The sequence below is a fragment of the Odontomachus brunneus genome, unplaced genomic scaffold (assembly GCF_010583005.1).
Source record: "Odontomachus brunneus isolate Ranch 3 - 2012 unplaced genomic scaffold, Obru_v1 Obru_scaffold_023, whole genome shotgun sequence".
In the NCBI taxonomy this organism is placed as follows: Eukaryota; Metazoa; Arthropoda; class Insecta; order Hymenoptera; family Formicidae; genus Odontomachus; species Odontomachus brunneus.
Window position 1 is genome coordinate 1,480,948 of NW_022639473.1, and position 24,471 is coordinate 1,505,418.

General features: G+C 42.0%; 1 protein-coding gene across 1 annotated transcript; it reads right to left on the bottom strand.

Moving 5' to 3' along the window:
• Positions 1–533: 533 nt before the first annotated feature.
• Positions 534–18,446, bottom strand: LOC116842247. Its single transcript, XM_032811166.1, has 10 exons — positions 18,035–18,446; positions 14,900–14,995; positions 11,103–12,049; positions 8,597–8,743; positions 8,250–8,353; positions 6,831–6,987; positions 5,907–6,029; positions 4,565–4,695; positions 2,951–3,227; positions 534–1,519 (listed from the first exon to the last, which is right to left on the bottom strand). The coding sequence occupies exons 1-10, from the start codon at positions 18,203–18,205 to the stop codon at positions 1,189–1,191; spliced, it is 2,484 nt and encodes an 827-aa protein (XP_032667057.1). The 5' UTR covers positions 18,206–18,446; the 3' UTR covers positions 534–1,188.
• Between the last annotated feature and the right edge of the window lie 6,025 nt (positions 18,447–24,471).

A 24,471-nucleotide genomic window follows, 5' to 3' on the forward strand; every position in this document is an offset into this window, starting at 1 on the left:
CCGGACGGCAGCGTATCCGTGAAAACGGCACATGCACATGGCGAGGAACGATCGATCGCGATCGCGATCATTGGAGCGTGACTTTGCTCTGGCGCGCGACCGTTTTATGTATCTAGGCGCGGACCCGCGTCTCTCTCTCTCTCTCTCTCTCTCTCTCTCTCTCTCTCCGTCTTTGTCTCTCGTGGAACATACCCGAGAGTACTATATGTACATACGTTACGCCGCTTACACGTCCTGCCAATAATTGGCCCGAGATACACGCCAGCCGGTCCGGACGGCCGCTTTCTCGAAAATGCGATCCTACCTACTCGCGATCCAGGATCTCCGCTCGCCCACACAATGACATTCGGCGGTAGAAAACGAAAAATGTTTCCCGAACGGCGTGGCGGGACCGATCGGTCGGCCGGGAATAATCGCTAAATCCGAGTCTGCACCGATGTGAATTGCGGTATATAAAGTCACGAGCCTTTATGTCTCGCAGTTGATGTAAAAAACGTGCGCATTTGTCTGGAGGAGAAATAACTGCACGAAACTCCGCTTACATCCCCGCTGCTTTATTGCACATTTCATTAACAATGCTAACAAGTTAGTAAGGAAGATCGGGAGGATAAATATTTCATTAAGCAGAAATATCGCGCTTTTCACGGGTTTTAGTGTACTTCAAAACGAATGTGAATCTTCTCGTACCCGTGACAAAAACTATCCAGTGTCTTTTTTGGTTTTACATAATAAAATAGATATTCTTACACTGGAGAAAAAATTATCTAAAGATAAAAGACATTTACTCGGCGGATGCTGACAATACATATTCACTTAAGTCCAAATTTTTCTATTCAAATAGAATAAACGATTTCTTTGATAAGTTTTTAAGATGTATGTCTTATCAAAACTTATTTGAAAGATATTTTATACCAGTATAAGTGAATATATGTTATTGGTACCCGAATAAGTACTTCATATTTTTTATTTCTTACACATTTTTTCTTCCAGTGTGTATATTTAATTAGAAAATGATTACATGAACATCTCGTTTCACAACGATACAGTTTTCGCGATGCAGAACGAAGTGGTCGTCGAGGACCATCATGTTCAGACGCGAGAGGGAGGGTTAATAAAATAAATAAATAAAACTGAGATAAATAGAATCGCGTTCTCTCTCTCTCTCTCTCTCTCTCTCTCTCTCGCTGTTCATGTCTCGTTCTCGTCGTCTCTCTCCAACGACTCCGTGGCCGATTCCGTGGGCCATTTTCCCGCGGTCGCGGCGGGATCCACGGTGGTCGGCGGGTCCGTGATGACGATAGGCCCGAGTGGCTCCGCGGTCACTTCCTCTGCCTTAACGGGCACTTTTTTGTCCTCGCTCGACGCTACCTCGATACTCGGCTTGTCCGCGAGGTCCTGCGCCTCCTGTGCAAGCCCCAGGTTGCCGCTGGTGTCGGGCATCGGCGGTACCAGCTCCGTCGACGGCACCGTCGTCTTTATTTGGCACTGTCGGCCCATGTATCCCAGCGGGCAGATGCACCTGACGCGAAAAAAATGCGCACATTCGTAGTGATTTGGTCTCGAAAGTCGTAATCTAAATCTCGTGTACTCAACTCAATATTTGTAAATCGGAGCAGCAAGGAAGAGCAGACAAAAGCAACTAAGAGCAAACGTCGCTGGAGCGAGATCACAAATTATCTCAATATTGGAAAAACTAAATAAATATATTATTCAAGGATTAAATGACATATTTAATATTTAAACAAAAGCGTCTGCTCCTATAGTTGCCTTTATTTCCCTTCTTTTACTTGCTCTGATTGGACGTTTCAAGAACGCTGTTTTTGTTTAAAGTTTCAGACAATAGTCTCAATTGAATGGGTTATACTTCCCTTAATCATTACATACATAATTAGATTCTTGTGAGAATCAAAATTAACTTTTTCATGTAGTAATAGACGTTGAATGTTTCATAGATTGCGCGGTAATCCTGTTATTTACGCCAAAGTAGTTCACAAATCATTATATCGAGCGATTATTTAAGTAGCTCTATATACATCTCATTTTACATAACAGCGCAGGTACAATGGCAGCCGACTTTGTTCTATTCTTCCTGCTTTACTTTCTCTGGTCGAGCAATCTAAATTAATCTAGAAGCGATCGTAAATCATCGATAGACAGGAGATAAAGAATCAGTGTATCGCGTGCGGCGTGTTTTCCTCCTTTCGATCATAACTTCTCATAACTTGGAAACATTTCGAATCAAATGAATCTCATCTTTTATCTCACTTCAAACGCCTCTCACTTGGATCATTTAGGCCCTGAGGTGTTATTTTATAGTTTCCTATAGAAGCCGTTGTCTGATTTGAATGAAACAAACGCCAAAATATTTCTTTTAACGAGGGTTGCAAGATATTTTATGCAAAAATGTTTGTCCTTTGTATGGGGCTAAATCACCCGCGTCAAACATCAATTTTTGTAAAAATCGTGTAATAATAATTTTGCAACTATTAAAAGAAATATTTTAGCGTTTGTTTCATTCAAATCGGACAACGAGTTCTATAGGAAACTATAAAATAAGTTGATTACACTCCCAATTTCGGAGCCTGATATCACTCCTTTTCCGCCGATAAAAAGAAATATATATGTCTTAGGTTGCACCAACATTATCTTGACTTTAAGCGGAACTTAAACATGTATTTATTGTTCTTTAAGTAAATAAAGTCAGACATATAAAAGTTTTGCTTAAAAAACCAAAATAACGTTGGCACAACCGGGCCTTATTTTTCCATATTCTATAACACGGGTCGTATTCGAATCTGAATAGCAAACTACATTTCCTTGTAAGCAAGATTTACGTCTTATATTTATGCTCACGACAATTCATGTGCGAAAGCCCGCACTCTCGGCGGCGTTTCGCTTCCGTCTCGCTAAACCGAGTCACGCTTGAGTCGCGATCTGCTCGTGATCTCACCTGTAATTACCGTCCTCGTGGGTCATGCTGATGCAGGTCGCGTTGTTTTGACAGACGCCCGGGTGCTCGTCGCAGTAAGTCAGTTTCTCGTTGCACAGATCGCCGGCCCAACCGGGCTCGCAACGGCACTCCCACGGTCGCTTGCACGAGCCGTGCACGCATCCGGGATACGGGACGCACTCGGTGCAGTTTGGACCGGTCCAGCCGGTGCGGCATCTGCATGTGCCCGGCTGCCGGCAGCCGCCGTGATTCCGGCTGCACCCTTGCGCGCAGATCGCTGCAATCCGCGGTGAGAAACGCGCATGAGAGCGGTTGCGCTGACGTACTCGCAGCTCGGGAAATCAATTCGCGATCATCCGCGATTGCGATTGGAATTGGTAACTCGGGGCGAACTCATCGGCGAGTGACCGCTATTTCCGTTGCGTTATTCTTTTACTGCCTGTACAGGGTGTCTCACGTCTACCGTGAATTATTTTAACAGCAGATCTTTTGGAATTCAGTAGCGGGACAATTTAGAGACGATCTCTTCTCCGAGAAAGTATCAAGGTAATCCAGTTCGTTCCAGTTGTCCAATAATTGTTCAATTTCTGAACATTGGACAAGAATATACGGGGAGAATATTGTAATAAAAATTACCATACAATTTTAGTACTCCGGGAATAGACTGACATTATGATGAAAATTATAAAACATTCTTTCGTGAAGTAAACTTCATCTGAATTAGTCGAAAAGTACTATTAGAATCTACACTGTGAGAGAAAAAATATCTAAGAAATAAGAAATATCTATTCAGTGGATACTAACGACATATATTTACTTATTTTAATATAAAATATTTCTTGAAAATGAGAAAATATATTTTTTCTTGAAATCTTTTTCTTAAAAGTTTCTCATAAGAAGCAACTGTTTATTCTATTCAGATAAAAGAATTTAAGTAAATATGTGTGATATCGTGGTATCCATCAAAGATTTTTTTATTTCTTAGATATTTTTTCTCTCAATATATTTTGCTCTCCATAGAAAGATCCTCCTTTTGAGTCGCTTTTAATATGCCATCATAAGTGGTTCAAAATTCTCCTCTGAAAAATTTCACTTTAACTCCGTCAAAGAATCTGCCATTAAAAAATAACACGCTAGAAGTGAGATAATTATAAAAATTGCTTATATCGTACTCCTTCCTGTTTAGAAGAACGTACAAAGTATTACATATCGCTTCGTCAAGTCGTCAAGTTAAATATAAATGTAACGATCGCTCTCCACTCTACCGAGTGTGTCACTTCACGATTGGAAAGCGAGATCTATTTCCGGCGATCGGCAGACACGCGCGACTTCGAATATCGTGGTCTCGAACGAGCGTTCGTACGTTGTATATTTTCTTTTTAGTACGTTGTCAAAGTAGCGACGAGTGCCTGTAGATGCTCGGGGTAGGATTCCGTTTCAGTCTCTGTGAGTGGAAGAAAAATAAGAGGACCGTCGTACGTCGCGTCGCGGGATCGCGTTGGTGATCACATCACGTTTCCGTTTATTTTAGAGAGGGTTGGTCGTTCGGTTTGAAGAGGTTTCGGTTCCTGTTTGCTTGTCAGAGGGGCGAAGGGGGCAGGGTGCAACACTCACGTGTTTGACAAAGCAGCCCAGTCCAACCCGGATCACATCGACACTCTAAGGGTCCTTGACAGGTCCCATGCGCGCATCCCGGCAACACAGCGCACTGTTTGCACTTAGGGCCCTGCCACCCCAGGCGACATCTGAAAGAAAGAACACGTTAGCCTCTGATTTGCCGACGAATCTCCGCCCGGGGATCTCGGGCAGTGATATATTTTATTTATACTAAGAATGGCTGTGTTCAGCAGAGAAAGCTGCTTTACAACTGTTTTAAAATTCGTAAATCTAATTGGTACATGCTCTTGCATTCAACCAAAATTAAGAGCATACTCCAATCAGATTCACGAATTTTACAACAGTTGCAAAGCAGCTTTCTCTGCTGAACGCAGCCATTGACTAAAACAGATTATTAGAGAGTGTTAACAACAAAAGAAATGATGTTAAAAATAAAAATGCTGTTCGTAATGAATGCAGCATCGGTTGACACACAGCTTGACGTGGTAAATGGCTCGGTATTTTTATATTTCTTTATGTTCAAGGAAAGTTTTGAATAAAGTTCAATAAAACAAAGTAAAACGAAATAAAATAAAGCAAAGTGCTTTTTAACCGATTAAAATTTTCTTTGATTAAGATAATCTGCATATCAATAATTACAATTAATCAATTAATAATTACAATTGTCGTATATATAATCGCGGATAATTTGATCAATCGGTGAAATTAATTATTAATCAGTGTGTAATCAGTCGTATCAAAATGTGATTAATAGTTTTTAAGACGAGTTGTTAGTTTACTGATTATTAGTAAAACAACATATTTGTAATATAAACTTACAATTACAAATAACATAAAATTAGAAATAATTTCATTAATCGATGAAATTATTTATGATTTTACATATGACGAAATTAATCAATCTTGATAGTTATTCGGCAAATTTTAATCGATTAAGGGAATATTCTGGATTGAAAGATTGCAAGAAAGGATACTTTCCCGGAATTTTTAATAGGAAAACGAAAAAGCCGAATAACATCAAACTTTTGCACATTCTTTGAGCATTATTTTAAAAAACATTTTTATTATTCAAGTAACAAAAATACTCTTCTTTTGTATATTATATAGATTTTTTTGCGAGCTCCTAGTAATGAGAACACAAGTGCAAAAGAAGAGCTTTTGTCACTTAAACAAATATACAGACTTTGACATTAGAGTTTTTATCACTTAAAAGAATATACAGAGTTTGACATTATTCGATTTTTTCGTCTTTCTATAAAAATTCCGGAGAATAAATTTTCCTGCTATCTTGTAAGTGATATCTTGTAAATGTGCAATAAAGAGGCAAGCGAACGATTACCTGCACTCGCCAGGTTTCTCGCAGTAGCCCTGGCTGGATAGGCAATCGGGCGCGCAGATCGGCTCGGAGCAGAACATGCCTTTCCAACCGGGATCGCAGGAGCACTCGAAGCTCACATTACATCTGAAAACGAGAATCACGCTTGATCTCAAGTGTGTCGATCGAGCTGTCGAACTACTCGGTCATTTTATCGATCTGTGATCACGAAATCGTGCGCGCACGCGTGCGGAAGCGTTTCGTGTTATACGGAAATTAGACTCGCATTAGGTTCGTTCGTTTGCTCGCTCGACAGCTAGCTAGTTCGCCCCCAGGTGAAAGCGAAGTCGACCCGATCGAACCCGTTGTTCGCCGTAGAATTGATTTTACGAGTGTATGTGGATTGCGTGATCAATTGGTTGCGGCCACGCGTAGGTGCTCTAATCGTTATTGGGTTATCAGCCGCGCGAGACATCGACGAAAGACCGGCTATGACACTTGATTTTCGTGAACTCCGTAACAAATGTAACTAAACCGAAAGAGAAACGTCGAAAGTATTAAAAATATTTTTAATACATTTCAGTAAAATCAGAAATTCTGATAAAATTCCCAAACTTATAAAATCTCGTGTCGAGCATAAAAAATGGACTCTACAAATCCTATTTTTTGAGAAAAATTTCTAAGTGTCTTACCATGAATATTGATATAGAATGTGGATGAAAAATAATAATGGAGTTTTTTTTAATTATCCTATAGTAACTTTTGTTATAATCCTATAGTAGTTCTTGGTATAAAGTTCTCTTCGTGTATCAGTTTCATCCTCTTGCAAGATGCATCCGCGTTTGAGACAAACGCGTTCCTTACAATTACGCGGACTGATCAAAAATTCATATGCGTGTCGAACTGTACTTTCCCCACATCGCATTGTTGCATATCGACTGGTCATACCTTCCATGCTGACAACCCGGCAAGGCCACGCACTTGTCGCACAGGTCACCGTAGAAGCCCAACTTGCACCGACATTCCCCGGGCCGTCGGCAGTAGCCTTGAAGGGGGTCGCAACCCTTTCGGCAAATCGGTACATCACAGAGATCACCCGTCCATCCTAAACGCGAATAATGCTTCGTTATTGTGACATTGTGTCAGAGACATTTACATTTTTTTCTAATTTGCTGTTCAATATTCTTCACTGAAAGAGAATTTTGTTGTTGAAACGAAAATTTGATAGACTAAAATTTGGTTAAAATGGGATCAAGAAAAATGTTTGGTAAAACCAAAACATTCAATTGCCGCTTTCATGTGTCTTGCTTCTTCACTTTAATATAATATTTACTTTAATATATTAAATACACTTTACTTGACTCAATAAGTAATAGTTAAATAATTTTAACAAAATTGGCATAGTTGAGACACGAATCATTCTAAATTTCTTTAGCCGAGATTCCAACCGAAATATTTTAAATCTGTGCTAAATTAGTCAAAAATGATTCGAATCTCGGCCAAACCGAAATCTGGCATTTTTAATTAAAATTTTAACAAAATCGGCATAGCTGAGACCTGAATCATTATGTTTTTACTTCAAATACATATATTGAAAAAGCAAAACGCACATAGTGGCAATAAAACGTTTTGGTATATATGACATACACACAACACAAATAATTTTGGTTACGGTTATCAAATTTTTGATTGATCTAATTTTAACAAAATTTTAGTTTGGTATATCATATTTTTGTTTCGATTTGTAATCGAATCCCTTTTTTCAATATAGTTTAAATGACCAGATGAAAACTCGACTGTAGGAATAGGAAAATCCTTTTATGTGTAAATACCAAATTTAAAAAATATATTCTATAAAGTATATTCTTTGAGAAAAATTGATATACGCGTATTGATAAAGAATGAAACACAGTGAAAAAAAAGATAGAAAATGGATATCTTTTTAATTGCTAGTATTAATGAAGATGATAAATTAGGTGTTATGAACAAGTAGATAATTTCCATAAAGTCACTGACTACTATTAATTACTTTCATTTATCTCAACCGAATTTTAGGACAGTTAAATGTATGTAGACGAAAGTTTGCATTCACGATAATGAAGATACTATTTTTCATCACCGAGTTTTTGTCGGCTCACTATTTCGTTTCACGAACTGCGATTTCTTTTCGTATATTAATGACATTCCAGTTTAACAGTGAATTAATATTTGCGCGATGGGACGAGATTTACATGCGAATTGTTTTATTTCTTTCTCTTGCTGGAAGCACTTGTGTTTGAAATTTAATTTAATTCTAAAATTGCTTTCTACCAACTATGCGTTTTCCCCGGCGAAAAGAAATTCCATTACATTATTTGAGCTTCATACCTGGCAAACATTTTACTTCACCAGCCTCGTCGCAGATGTAATGCGAATTTGGGTGTTGGGATGCCGGTATTTCGCACGCTTGCTTCTTCCATTTCGGGACGTACCTGAATAACGAATCTTACTAAAGTGCCGAAAATTCTTAGATCGATAAAAAATCGTGTCAAGTGTCATCTCGTCGCGATTGATCTTTCTCGGGGGATATTTTTAATCGTGACGGGTTCCTTTCTCTGTCTCTGTCTCTCTCTCTCTCTCTCTCTCTCAACTCTTTCTCACACTCTCTCACATACACACGCACACACTCCCATAATTGAGGCACTCGACAACCTATCGCCAATTTACGAGCGTACCTGGGCCCGGCTGCGAATCCGACGCTCACCACGGTGAGCGCCCCGACGCCGATTAGACCATTGTTCGCCGATGGTGCGAGCTGATAAGGAGCGACGAGGAAGCCGAGGCAGCAGGCGAATAGCAGCGGTATCATCTTCGCTTGACTTCCGAGTCAAGACTGGAGAACGAAGACGTTCAAGGCGAAGCCTAGGATAACGGGACCTTGTTCGAGGCCACGACACACTTTTCGCCGTTGTGTACGTACGTGCGCGTACGTATGGGTGCGTGCGTGTACGTAGTGCGTTCGTTCGTTCGTGCGCCTGGTACAGCTCCCCGTCGACTTTTTCGTCGACTCACCGTGAGCCCGTCATTTGCGCAGCAGGGTTCAACGCACTTCGGGGTCTCTCTCATGGCGACAAGATGGTGGCGAAAAAGAAGAGTCGAGAAGAGAAGGAGGGAGAAAGAGAGAGAGAAAGATTATAGAGTAGAAAAGAATATATTTTATGTCCCCGGCATCTCGATGTCCTCTTTTCTGCTCGTTAAAATTCTGTGTCGTCTATCGAATTTTTCACTTAGGCTCGCGTGAAAATGAAATACACATACAAAATATATGAATGTATATAAATAAATAAAAATATGTATACTTAATACGTTTATAAAAAATTGCAATTAATATGAATAGAATAGATTAAAAGATATTTAGATACATAAAGTAACTTAAATCGCGCGCGGTACTTTTTTATTCACGTAAACTAAAGAATATTAAAAATGGAGGACTAGGGGGTTGAAGTAAAACATTAATATTATCGCGCTTTTCTAGCTTTCATTAAAATTCTCTGTTGCGAATTTTTCACTCAGGCTCGCGTAAAATAAAATACACGAAATATAAATAAATGTAAAATAAAATATACGAAATATAAATAAATGTAAAATAAAATATACGAAATATAAATAAATGAACAAACCACCACATAAATGAATAAAGAAAAATACATAAATATATATAAATAAGATAATATATTGAATATGAACAAAGAACAAAAATTAGAAGATATTTAAATATAGAAATTTAAATCGGCTATTTTTTACTTACGTCTTTATGTAAACGAAAACTAAAAAGGAGAATGAAAAATGGAAGATTAGGGGGGAACAAAGTAAGACAAGTATTGTCGCTTCTGGCTTTCGACTCTTACCTTTATTTCGCTAAATATTTACAGGTTACGTTGCGACTATTTACAAATAAATACAGTGCGCGACGCGCGCTCGTTGCTGCCGATTCTTCGGTGATAGGAACTCTTGTACAGTCTGTTCGTTGCGCATTGAGCAAGAATGGCGGTTCTAGTCCATTTTCGTGTTCTCTATTTTTTTTTCTACGTAAAAAATATATCACCCGAGAAACTGTACAATTTCGGCTAAAAAGCTATCGCTATTCGTATACCTGTGTCCATAACCGCAGCCATGGGAGGGCAAAAGGGGACATTGCTCCTGCTTCGAATGCAACGACCGTGAAATAGTGCATTGCGTACAACACTTTGAAATACGCACCCACAAGCATTGTCGCCGTGGCTATTGTCGCGCGAATACGCACTATTCAACTATTGTGTCAGTTCTCGTTAACATTCTCACTGTTGTCCGTCCTCATCCCCTTTAGCGTCGGCTACGAGCCTGTACTTATCGTTGAGCTTCCATCCAAATTTGTAAGCTGGACCGTCCGTGACGCGTGGCCATCCCCTCCTTAGTTACAAAAATAGTATCCAACAATCCAGTAATATTAGCGTCGATCGTTGAGATCGGGCGTATAGTTATCAGTCTCGAAAAAAAAATAAAGAAGAGCAACGCCTCGTACCCTTTGTACAAAGGCAGAGGAAATTGCATCTTCAAATTACGAGCGTCTGAAGTGCGCACGAGTCACCTCCTTAAATCACAATCAGAAGCACGTTAAGCTTGTTCGTTTCACGACAATCGCGTATCTTCCTCTGAGAAGATTTCCCGTTCTCGTTTCTCCACGAGTTCTCGTGGTATTTCCGATCCTCTCTCTGCGAGAGAGGATTTCTTCCTTTTTTGTCGAGAGTTCGAGGAATCAGTCTCGAAACCGCAAGATTTACTCTGAGGTATAACGGTAGATCACACAGACAAAAGAGTTTGGTTGGATCGACCAAGTTTCGGATGAATTATCAACGAATTCGAAATTCCAGTTGAAGTTGTCAGAATTCCGTTCAAGTTGACGAGATTTCTAGTTAACTCGAACAGAATTCTAATAATTCCAACTGGAATTTTCTGGTTTGTTAATATTTTTCACTAAGAATTTGGTTAATTCAATCAAACGTTTTGCCCGTGTAAAAATCTCGTTCAAAAACGTCCTCGCGACGGACAAAGCTCCGTCTTCCTCGCACGCCGTTGAAAGTGACTATCCGCTCTATCCGACCTGTCGCCGGGGTCGCTGAACGGTAAGGTGGTAGATCCCTGAGTAGTCTGTCTTCGCTATGAACGAAGATCTTGAAGAGTGTAGTCCTCCTCTCCGCTTATGCTTTCTCCCACGTCTGGACGAGTTTCTTCGTGCGCCACGAGTTCACCCAGATATAGCAATACAATAGGATCGCAATCAAGAAAAGGACCAGGACGTATTGCCAGCCGGTGTAGGCGAACAGTTTCACGCAGCAAATGCCTTCGCAGACGGAGGAAGACGAAGCCGGAGGAGAAGGCGGGGTGTGATTGGCGAAATGCCGAGTGTCGATGATGATGGGGAAGCTGCCGGGACCGTTGTTGGACGCGACTCTCACTTGGTACTTGACGCCTGGCAGCAGCGAGATCTGCGCCGAGTCGCCGTCGGTCACCTGGTTGCCGGTGAGGCCGCCGGTCTCCGGGCCCCAGGTGACCACGAACGACTTGCTGCTGTCGCCGTCGTCGATGTAGTAGCGACACTTCTGGGAGAACCTGGCCCAATATTTGTTTCGGCTCAGTTTGCGCTCGGACGCATCTGGCTTCCAGAAGAGCTGTTGGATCAAGGCGCGCTGCGTCTTGTTGTCGATGGTCATCTTCAGCACGTTCTCGCTAGATAGCTGCAAGTGACGTTTATGGTCTTGCATCATCTTCGTCTCTTCGTGTTTCTGTTGGAATTGCAGCTGTTCGCTCGCGTTCCGCCACGAAATGGTCGCCTCGACCAGCGGGCCCTCCTTGAGCGACTCCAAGTTCGGCACCCACTGTTGCCAAGAGTAATGCCGAGGACTGTTTTCCGACGTGACGACGATGATCCAGTAGCACGGATGCACCGTGCCAGTCAAACTTCTACCGTAGTAGAAGTCCTGAAAATCCCAGTCGCGCTGATATTCCCTTTGGAATACGATAGCTACGTCGTGCGGACCCATCGAGATCGGTTTGTTCTCCGGTGCTGGTAGCATCGACGCTTCGTAGTTCGTGAGCTCCCGCGTTTTGCAATACCTGCAGGCGATCAACTGGCCTTCTGGTAATGCTCTCTGCAAAGAAAGGAAGACGTGATTAAGACCGTGAGCGAGGAAGACGGAAGAAGGAGTGTACTTATCGTAGTGTCGTGGGAATAGCAAACGGGAAAAAGAATAAAAGTCGCGATAATACACTGAGGGAACAAAATGGTTGATCTAACCAGAATATTATAGTTATTTTTTAATCGTATTTCATAGTTGTTCCAACGCGAAAATGGTAGTAACATACATACAAGGTTATTGTCACATTAACATCACGGCGAAATTTAATAACAATAAAGTAGTTTTCTTGACCATAATTATTTCTCTATGTGATTATAATTACAATCATACCAGACATTTCTTCTTTAGTGCATTAGTTTGCTTTTCTAGAGTTCGTTCTTCTGAGCACCGTGATACACACGGTAAAAGTTAATTCCGTTATATCGCTGATTCAAGATACGGCTCCATTCCGGAAGCTATACCTAGATATTGTATCAATGGCCGTGAAAGCCTCAAATCTAGTATTAATTCCGTTAGTATAACTGAATTTTCCGTTGCCTGCGAAGAATAGGAGCTAGACGGAAGACTCGGTTTACAGAAGCAGAAGAATTCCTCTTCCTGTACTCAGTTTCATCTCAATTGCTTTGAGTTATTTCAATCGAGTTTTAAAACTAAACTTTACAGCTTGTTTAACAGAAGCAGGTTTCTTACGAGTCAATTGCTCTCAGTTATTTCAAGCGAGTTATAACGTAACTAAAGTTTTAATGTAACTAAATTTTGATACTATTTATTTAACAGAACAGGTTTCTAATCAGCCAATCGCTTTCAGTTATCATAAACGAGTTTCAATGTAATCAAAGTTTGAATGTGACTAAACTTTGATACAACTTATTTAAACAGAAGCAGGTTTCTAATCAGTCAACTGCTGTCAATCATTTCAAGCGAATTTTAATGTAACTAAATATTCAAGTCAATGTTTTAAGTATTAGTTTTAGAGATACCATTTCTCCTAACCGAATTTTCGTCTGCTCTCTGTTCAGTTATACGAACTGAGATCACTTTTCTCCGTGCAGAAGAACGTAAGCAGCAAGACTTGAGCGAATTAACAAATCGCAATCGAAAATTCTAACTTTTGCTAGTCTTTTGTTCTCGACAATTCTTGAGTGATTACTCGTCGCTTAAATTTTACTGCTGACACACAGGAAAAGAGTTTGTAACTGAAAAGGGATAAGATAAACTCGATATCTTTGTTACTGCGACTGAGACATCGTCTGAACATTCAGACGCTTCAAAATTCGGCCAAGATAACGGGAACAATTGAGTGAATAGAAAGAGGAATTTTTTTTCTACAGAGGAATTTTTCTGTCTCTACGACCGAGTTTTTTAACTAATCCTTATTCTTTTCAAACAATGGGAAATTTAGTCACACTAACGGATTTGTTTCTTCATTGTACGTTTTTCTGCGCGTCATTCGCGATTGAGATGATGACTTCTCTTGTTCCGACAACGATCTAACTCGACTCCGTGTGAGATTTTTTCTCGCGAGGCTCGTAGATTCGTGTGAGACTTCAGACGTTTGGTCTCGTATTTCTGATCCTTTTTTAACGTCAGGTACAATCCAGGTCGATATCCTAAGTTTGTCGTTAGCTCGAGGCGAACTGAACGTACTAGTCGATCAAGCGCGAGGAAGATCTCTCTCTCTCTCTCTCTCTCTCTCTCTCTCTCTCTCTCTCTTTTTCTTTCTACCTCTTGCTCCTTCGCGTCTGTTACGGGGATAATGTCCGGATTGTACGGCGCCGAACAAGAAAGGAGAGAACGGTCTCGCGTAGAAAGAGGGAACCCTGTGAGCCGGGATCCTTGGAAAAAGGACTACCTGTCGATCTTCTCGGAAGATCGAGTAGAGTCGACTCGCGTGGAAAACGCATTGGCTCCATCGCGCTCGCTCGACACAAAGATAGGAATCATCTTTCAAATATTTGGGAGCGTACCAGCTACCGTCGCGCTTGAAAACGCACGAAAGCCATTTATTCAGTGTAACGTCGCTTTTCAAATCGGTCCTGATTTTTTATGCGGAAGTCGAGCCTGTCGGTGCAATTTTGTTTGCGCGTTTCGAGTTGGATGTTGGGAGAGCGACAGTAAAGGCTTATCCAGACAAATTTATATAGTAGCACGATATAAACACGGAGAGAATTTTGTAGTAAAAATTACTACGATATTTTGTAATCGAGTATTTATATTTTAAAATCAGAAATACGCTATTAACTCTTCAAATTATATACTTAGGAAAACTTTGTAGGAAATTTTTTTTTATTTCCTTAGAGTATTGTATCTTTTTTTAACAGCAAATACAAATTAAATTCTATTTTTCAAAAACTTTAATAATAGATAGGAATAAAGAAAAAAATAAGAATAAAGAAAAATTATTTTTTTAAAAGTGATTTTAAAAAACATTTTAAATTACACATATACACGCTTTTCAAAAGTGATTTTTTCAATTTGCCTTTATATTAAATACTTCAATTTTTTCGTACATGTGAATTATGCAAGTTAGTCCGAATGAGTCTCACAAATGTAACTGGTGCGTGTCACGAAGCCTCGCGAGAAAAATTCGTTCCCCAAATAGTTTGTTTTTGTTTATCGGAATTGCAATTAAGAAAGCAATCTCTACAGTAGATGAAAGAGAAGAGGTATTTGCGCGGTTTATGTTTTCAGGATTGCTTCACGTAAGCGAGAAAAGACGTTGCGTTACAAAAATCCTCCTTTAGTACACCGGGACAAGCGGCCAGGCGATTATAAGCATTCGAGGGAGCGATTCCCTGATTCGTTTCGAGTAGCACAGGCGTTGACGAAGGCACACTTTTTCTTACGCGAGCTCGTACTCACCTTCTGACGGAAATGCTTTGAGGTGCGCTTCAACTCGTTCCGCCAGCACGCCTTCGTGTTTTTCTCGTCGTGACATATTTTGCAATACTTGGCGCACTGCAACAGCGTAAGAAAAAAAAGACTAGTCAGATGAGGGGAGAACAAAAAGCGCGCACGGCAAGAAACGAGAGGAGGAACAACGGGAAAGGGCGGCGGAGGGGTGTAGTGGCGGATGGGAGGGTGTTTGATGCGGAGAAGCGAAGGGAAGAGGGAAGAATAAGCGAAGCACATCGGGCGAGCCGTTGAATCGAGCGATTTAACCGATCACGAAGAAAAGAGGCGAGGGAGGAAGAAGAGGGCGAAACACCGTGAAGAAGGTGGAACCGCCGGTAGAAGGAGGGAGAAAGGGAGAAGAGGGGGACTGAATTAGCTCCAACCTGTTCCAGGCATAACAGGCACCGTCGTTGTTGTCTTCATATTTATTGGGGTACCCTCGACTCGGTGGGGCCCTGTTCCTAAATTCTTTTTCCCCCCTTTTTTTCTCGCGGTCTCTCTCTCTCTCTCTCTCTCCCCCTCCTTCCCTCCCTTCCTAATTCCCTCTCTCCTATCTCTCTTTCTCTCTCTCTTTTTATTTCTCCCCTTCCGGTCTCATTCTCTCTCTTTTTCTATCTCTTTCCTCTTTTCCCCTTTTGATCCCTGATTACCCTTCTCCGCCGTGTATCCTCTCTAAGGCGGATTCTCTTCGTAGAAACGACGCGGTCCTGCGCTAATGACACTTTCAGAGACGTCCCGGCGGTCAGCTTCCTTCGCTCGACGCCGTAAGTTGATTTCGAGGGGCGTGTTTCTTCGTTTCGTTTGTGCGCGCAAAGGCTTCATTTGTCCCGAGGGAGATCTTTTCCGTTCTTGTGTTTTATACCGTTTCGCGCAGAGGTGCAGAGATTCCGTTGCAATTCCGAGATACACGATCGCGACGAATAACATGTGAGGGCAGACATATTGTTGCGCGCTGGCGATTTAACTTCGCGGATGTAATGTGCCATTTTGTGCATTTTGAGCTTTTAAATTATTCAACATTTAACCATGTTAATTTATCGCACATTTATATGCTCGTTGTGTTGAGAGGGATGCTTGTTATTAATTAAATCATTTGCGTAATGTATATTTCTTGGTCGTTAGTTAGCTAAAGAAACACAGCGCGTCTCGCGACATCAACTACACTCTTCGCAACAGGTAAATTTTCATATTCCCTGGTCCCGTCCCGATTCTGTGTCATCGATGATCATCCCCGTTATCGAGTTACGATCGCTCGAGGGTCGTAAAGCACCACCCCTTCGGCCCTGGAAATCAATGACTCTTCTGTATTGCGACCGACCGGCGAACGGACTGTAGGGTCGCGCGTCGTAAAGTGAAATAAATGGGCGAAGAAAGGGACGGTCGTTTAGGGTGTCTCTCGAGGAATCGGGACTTATTAATAGCGTGAGATCCGAGGAACCGGGGAAACTCGGCAAAGGAAACTGATACCGCGCCGAGTACGCGCGAGCTCTCCTGGTTGTCCGTCGCGATGTTCATCGTCGATTAATTAGTGATTCGCGTGGTTTTCGTGGAAAAACGAGAGAAACTTCCCGCGTGAGCCGTGACGCGACAGTTTCTCTTCCTCCCCCGGGGGATTAAAACAATTACACGTGGTCGCAAAAGAGTCCTTCGCGACGTCCCTTCGTCCACGGATGAAATCATCGTTATCGACGTGCGGATCGGTCCCTTCTCCGAGAAGGAGAAGGATGAAGAGGTGAAGGAGGGAAGAGATGAGAAAAAATGAGGGGGAACCACGCCGTGCAGCGTTAAGTTCGTTAAGCCGCACCCGCCCCCTCGAAGAGTCGTTATTCTAATGCGCAGAACTGGAGGGGGGTGACCCCCTCGCGTGGGGCAACATTCGTCACACAAGACCCGGGCGTAAATTCGAACGGCTCGTCGCGTCTGGGTGGGCCCTCTCGCTCCCTCGTCCGCGTTCTCTGCCGCACGGAATCGATCTCCCCGAAATTAATGGACACCCCCGTCCGAACGAGCAACGCCCTCGCGACGCGCATTGTGCCCCGACTTAATCGCCATTCCCATCTGTTCGCGCGACGTGTCCCTCATTCACTTTCTCTTTCTTTCTGTCTCTCTCTTTCTTTCTCTCTCTCTCTCTCTCTCTCTCTCTCTCTCTCTCGGAGAGAATCGACGGGGTGGCACCGCGACATCATTTTCTACGGCGCCCCATAATAAAAGCGCGACACCCAGAGATTTATCGGCACGCCGGGACCGATTTCTGGTCGATCGATCGTGACGCGTGTGTCGCGTCGTGGTGAGAGAAGAGCACGCGCGATTGTTTTCCACTAGATTATTCCGTATTTTTCACGAGGACACGATGTGGATAAATCGAGCGGAAGACACATTTTGGATAAGATAAGATAAAGGTGCGATATGATTTGGAAATTACCGGATAAAAATTCCGACGATCCGTTTCATTTTTGGGAGGAGACAAAGTCTAAGATAACGCAGCAGATTCTTTCCATGAATATTCTGCGTGTAGAGAATTTTATACTAAAAGTTACTATAGAATTTTGTAACGATTCAAAGAAATGGGTCGACATTCTGCAGTAATTGACTAATCATTCATTTTCTACATGTGCCACTTCAGAAACTTAAATGTGCTGTTAAAAATTTCTCATCTTTTTAGCAAAATTTTTTGTTAGTAAAACCTTTCATGTCGGGAAAGACAGAAACAAGAGTTAGAAAATTAATAAGAAAAACTAAAAAATGAGAGGAAAATAAAATTTGGATAAACCATAAAATTACACCAAATGAATATAATATGAAATTCTGAAGTAACATATAATATCAGTATTTAATAAACTTTTCTTTCGATATTTTGATGATTATCGCAATGAGCAACGTGCTGTACACGCATCGTTCTTAAATTCATCAAAAACGATCTGAGCGATGGAAACATTATGCTGATCGCGTCTCGCCATATAGATTGCTATATAGAAAGCACCTCGCTATATAGATTGCAGGAATAGACACTCGCGCCTCGATAATTTTCACCGTCCGCTATAAATCGGCCCGCGGGTAAATTCGATCGTGTACTTCGCTCCGCGACACAGCAATGCTAACTACCTCATTGAATTCATCGAGCACGGCCGGCTTTAACAGCTCGTACTTGTCGAATTGTCTCAAGCACTCGGAATGGCACTGGGCGGTCCAGATCATCCGTCCTAAGTCGAGACCGATCACCATCGAGCAGCTCGCGGCGCACACCGTTGCGAAGATCAACCACGCGCTCTTCATGACGGATGAGTCCTCGGCTTCTCTCGTCGCGTACGTCACCACAGAAAGAGAAGAAAGAAAAAGGGAAACTAGAAAAACCGAAACGATACAACTTGCAGTCGGAACTCCGTCACTAATCGACGTAGTAGAGAGTCACTCGGCTCGCGTTCAGTCACGTCGACGGTGAACAACAAGCGTGGATGCGCCACGGGCGAACATGGGCACGCCGGCTCCGAAATTTCGAGGCAACTGCGACCCTTCGGGGGTCGAGACCTTCCTTATGTAGCCGCGCGTCCCCCACCGCCGTCGGATTTTCGTGCGTGTCCCCCACCCTCGACCGTAGCCGGGACGCCGGGTAGAACATCCCTTGTAATTATCCGTGATCCCTGAAGCACGGTCCGTCCTCGGCCTCGGCATATGGTCCCTCCGCAGATCGTGTGTGCCCCGAAGTTCCAATCCTGACCGAATTATTCCTCGGTCTCTCTCTCTCTCTCTCTCTCTCTCTTTCTCGCTTCCTCTCCCTTTCTCACTCTCTGCGCGAAAGTAGGCCAATCGGTCGGAGGAATCGCGAAAGGACGCCGGCGCATCTCGCAGATGGGGTCGGAATAGAAAAGAGGTCTAGAGCAGAATAAAAAAAAGGGACAAAAGATGGAAGGAAGGTTCCTTCGGATTGGTAATGCATTAATTAATCTGTCGATGATGAGCTCAATTAATTTCAATTAGTTGATAGGAATAATGAAATATATTACGTGATCTTCTAATTACTAATAATAAAATGATTTAAAATCTGTAAACTGTGTTATTAGGCGATTAGATAGTTTTTATGTATGAGTAATAGATACATTAATCTGTTGCTAATGAGTCAAATTAATTTCACCCAGTTGATAGGAATAATTAAATATACGCAATTTCAATTAAAACGATGAAGTACTGAAATCGTGCCGCTCTCTTAAATTATAACTCATCATGTTCTTTATTATTATCGAGTATAAATGATATCTACCGATGAAAATAAAAGAAATAAATTTGCACTGAAAAGTGTAAATAAAATTTTTTCAAATTATATTATTATTTAGTGCGTCTTACAGAGAACAAAAAATCAGATACGATTTAGGAAACCGGTGCGGCAGCTCTGCCCTACTAATGATAAAATGATTAAGGATTGTAAACAGCGTTATTAGCTGACGGGTGGGTTTTTTTTTCTTTCCTGTCGGTTCCCGGTAAACATTGAAATCGCGCGCGATGGCAAAGGGTAATGTCTCCCGGCGGATAATGTCCGGTCTTCCAGCCGCGTCGTCACGGAGCGACGCGATTTCACGAGCGACGAGGGACGAAATTTAATTTGTCCCGCGAGCAGTCAATTTCGATCCGTGCCCGGCCGGCCAAATGGCCGGTTCCTTTTTTCCTTTCTTTTTTCGACGCCGAGGAGCGGTTTGTCGGAAGTAAGATGGCGTTCTGGGCCATATGCCGTGGACCATACGGACCGTGGATAATTACGGTGGGCCAGTGAGCGCGGTTATAATAGCGAGGGTGGTCCAAGAGAGCGCCGAGAAACAATATTCGCGAGATACGTATGGCCGGGCATGCGCAGGTCGAGAAGGTCGATCTGTTCCTCGGTTACCAGATCCTAGAGCAATTTTTACTACAAAATTCTCCCCGTGGGGAAAGATCTTCTCCGCGCTCTATATCACCTCTTCCGCACCTCCTCGGGGAACTTTTGAGAAAGAAGATTGGCGAAGGAATCGGATTCTCGAGCGGAAAAGACGCGAACCACCCCGCCCAGCAAAGTTTTTCATATCACCTCGAAGAGGATCACATAGCCCGGTCCATCCGGCAGGTACACACGAGCCCGCTCCACCCACCGGCGCGATCGTGAGCCGAGAATAAAGCGGGAACGCGGACAGGGGTGGTGCAGAGGGCGACGGGGGGGTGCTGCGGGTTCCGCGAGTTCGCCGGAAGTCGGCCCCGCCTGGGTGCCCCGAGTTACGTCACAATGCACAGGATGTGTACAAATAAGGGTATTTGTCTCGCTCTCTTTCTCGGCGGAGCTCGCGGGGTGAAAAATATACGTGAACGGGAGGGGCGCGGAGCCCGGCCCGGGGTGCATCCCTCGCGAGCTCAAACGCGCTCGCTCACGTCCGTTTGTGCCCGGTGGCAATAGAAATAGGGCCCTGAGAATAGCGATCCCATTCATCTAGGCAGCGTTTAGGGGTGGCGCTCACGCATCTCGCAAAGGATCCGTTCTCCTTCCTCTCAATAGCGAGTGACGTTTTATTGTGCCATGACGTTTCCCTCACACCTGGACCGCGCGCTGGCTCGACTCTCCTCCGGCTCCGCTCGGACGCGCGAGCGGATATCACGATGGAAATATTATTTCGCCGCCTAATCCGTAACGGTCCGACTTATCGCGCGCTCCCTGCGACACGGCGACACTGAGGGGGATTTCGAGAAATTCCCGCGGGATTAATGACTCAAAGAGGATTGTGGGTCTCTTCACAATCGCGAGCCCTTTATTTTCTTTCTCGTTTCGATGATTCTGGTGTAATTGGAGACGTCGGACGGCCGCTGTCGTAACGATGATAAGTGAATCGTTAATCAAACCGTGTTTTATGAGCATGTCTCTTTGAAATTCCTCGCTGCGTTCTTTACATCTGCTTGTAATACTAATGAATGTATGACGCGTTTTATCTTAAAGACAAATTATCTTTTCAGGTGAAAAAAGACAGAAGTATTCGAGAATTAAGAAAAAACTAATACATGAATATATTTTAATAACTACAACACTATTTTGGAAGAAATTTTATTCATTTTCTGGACTGGATTATTGTACAAACGTATAAAAAATCATGCAAAAAAGCTGCACAGGCTCGGAATGGTATATAATATTGTATAAAATTCAAACATATTCATTTAGTAGTTTTCTTTAAATAAATTCCTAAACGTTGTTGCTTTTTGTAACCTGAAAAAAATAATTTGCTTAATTACAGGTTCTTTGACCAATTCAGCATAGATTTCCTCTGAGCAAAAATGTTGAGACATCAAAATTATTTTAATTTTTGAATTGAAATAATTTCCAATTATTACAATGAATTTAAACAGGAAAGTTTTTCGTTAAACTGCAACGAACACCAAATCTACGTTCTTCAGCTTGTTTCAGATAGAGTTCGCTTACGTTTCAACTCAATTGTTAAGTACACACACGGAGAAAAATAATTTGCTGGCCCAGCAAATTTTTTGCTGGTCTAGCAAAATCTTTTCGTTATTATATGGACAGCAAAAAGACTTTCTAAAAATACTAATCACTATTTGCAGGATATAATTTGCTGATTTATATAAGCAGTTGCAGTTTTGCTCCGATAGCAAATAAATTTGCTAAGGATACATTATTTTGCATCAATAGCAAATTAACGTGATTCTTAGGACAAATACACTCAACAAATTTTTTCTATCCTGGCAACAAAATTACTTCTGCTCTGTTAACGAATAATTTGTAAAATTAGTTACGTCAACTAAATTTTTTTGATGTCACTACGAATATGCAGTAGCAACGACGATTTTGTTAAAAGAGCAAAATTATTTTTCTCCATGCAGTGTTAAAGACAATTGCAAAGATTATCTTCTTCGACATTTTTGCTAAGGAAAAATCATCTTTGAATTGCCATCATAAAATAATGTGACAGAGTGAGGCATTCTATATATTCCGAGAAACACTATATTTCCAACTTTACTATCGCGCGGTCGATTAATTCACAAGACTAAATAATTCCATGTTGCGACTTTAGCGAGACTTAGAGCGCGTCTCGCATTCATTCCGCAGCGGGGGAGCAGTTGTTACTTACCGAGATGCATTATGCATCAGGGTGTTATTAAGGCGCGCATCGAACAGGGACATGTTCCCACAGGCGAGGTCGCGTCCATCCACGCCCGTGTACAAATATTTATTATCCCGTTCGCGGGAGTAATACTCGCGGGAGGTTTCTCGCGCACGCGTGTTCGGCCTATTCGGCACGCGTCGCGCGTGACTCCAGGAGATGTTTCACGCTCCATGAGAAGTATCACGGCGGGAAGTATCCCGAGGGAAATACCGTGACGACCGCAAACATCGTCCGTTTTCTCGTTAAAAAGGATGATTCGGGACGTCACTGGCGCGTCCTTAAGACTTATTCATTCAGCAGAGCACGATCAGGGATTGAAGGGCAATAGGATCTGGTGAATGAAACATAGAGATACAAAATCACGCTGAGCCGATTTTCTTCCAGTTTCCTTTTTTTTATCATTCTTTTTCCGAGTTTTTTCTCCGTTCTCCGTTGAGGAATTTAAGAGATTGCATTCCAAGACGTTTTGTTTCTGAAGAAAACTTTAGTTTTCCAGTGCAATGCTACTCAAAGCATAAAACAGCTGTTTTCGAGTCTACAATTCAGATCATTACATAAAAATAGTGTAAAGATTATTATTCTTTCTTCTATATCACGTCCCTTAATATGTATTTATAGCGGTAAAGTTTCTTAATTTGAATGGTGTCACTTTTCACGAAGTTATATCGGAATCATCCACATTACCTCTACCGTAAGATTATACAAAATGTATATGCAAAATGGTGACATTAAGTATTAAATTTTTTGCAAACGGTGCAGAGATGGATCACATGAAACTTTATCTGCGAATGCGTTTTACTGCAATAAATGTTATGTTAAAATTTCGCATAATTTTAAATATTATGGTTTAAATGAGTGCACACTTTAACGTACCTTTTTCGACGTACACGGAGAAAAATAATTTGCTGGCCCAGCAAATTTTCTGTTGGTCTAGCAAAATCTTTTCGTTATTATATGGACAGCAAAAAGATTTGCTAAGAGTATTAATCACTATTTGCTGGATATAATTTGCTGAATCTACAAATTATTTTGCTATAAGAACCATGATGGATTTATACAAACAATTGCAGTTTTACTCCGATAGCAAATAAATTTGCTAAGGATACATTATTTTGCATCAATAGCAAATTAACGTAATTCTTAGGATAAATACACTCAACAAATCTTTTCTATCCTGGCAACGAAACTACTTCTACTCTGATAACGAATAATTTGTAAAATGAATTACATCAACTAAATTTGCTTGATATCACTACGAATATGCAGTAGCAACGATGATTTTGTTAAAAGAGCAAAATTATTTTTCTCCGTGTACTTGCACGTTTCGTTGTCTCTCGACGTCGTTTTGTCTTGCGGTGTTCACGCGTTCACGGACTTTGAGATTTTCAAGCCGCCTTCTCCCCTTCGGTGCGGGCTGAGGATCAGGCTGGGTGAGGGAAGGATTTTTCTCGAGGTCGGAGGTGCGAGATGTTTTCGTAGGATCCGGTAATCCCGCGGTGGCCGTTTGCGGTCCTGCGACACCGCATTTTTCTTTCTGCGCGGCGTGTCGTCCCTTCGGACGCGGCTATCGCGTCGCCGCATCTCTCTCGCGCGCGCGCGCGATTCTCGTCCTCGTCGTCGTTGGGTATTCACGACGCGACGAGTGCAGCGTACCATAAGCGCATCGTTTATCGTAATCCTCCAGGACACGCCGGGGATTACGCCAGTCCCGATTTTCCGTGAGATTGCCCGCCGTTTTCCAGGACGCCGGAAACAAGAGCCCCCTCTGTCCGCCTATGCCGCCGCGTCGCATCGAGATTTAGATTCTATCTGCGGCTCGTATTTTGCCGCAACCGTCTTCTATTTCCCTTTTTTCTTTCTTTTTTTTTTTTTTATTTCTGGTACGTGTGTTACGTTTGCCCCGGCGTTGCCGCATTCTCGTCGTTCGTGACAGTGCATTGTGCCGCCTTTTATACGATCTGAGTGTCGAAGGACACTGTTCCCTTTCAGCCTCCTTTAATCCGTGAAATAATTATTACATATATACGGGGGAGAAAGCTGGGTTGAATTAAGGGACAAAACTTTTTTGGCGCGCACGTGTGTATATATATATATAATTCTAATATGTACACGGAAAAAAAAAGATTTGGATGAATTAACAAAATATCTGGTTGAATATTAAATGATCCAGAAATTCCGATTGAAATAACCCGAATTCTGTTTAAGTTAACAAGATTTTTGATAGACTAATCAAACATGTCTAGTTATTTAACCAGACATATCTTTTATTCTTTGGTTAAATCATCGGACATGTTAGTCTATCAAAAATCTTGTTAACTTAAATAGAATTTGGATTACTTCAATCGGAATTTCTGGATCGCTCATATTCGATCAGATATTTGATTAATTCAACTAAATCTTTTTTTCCCGTGT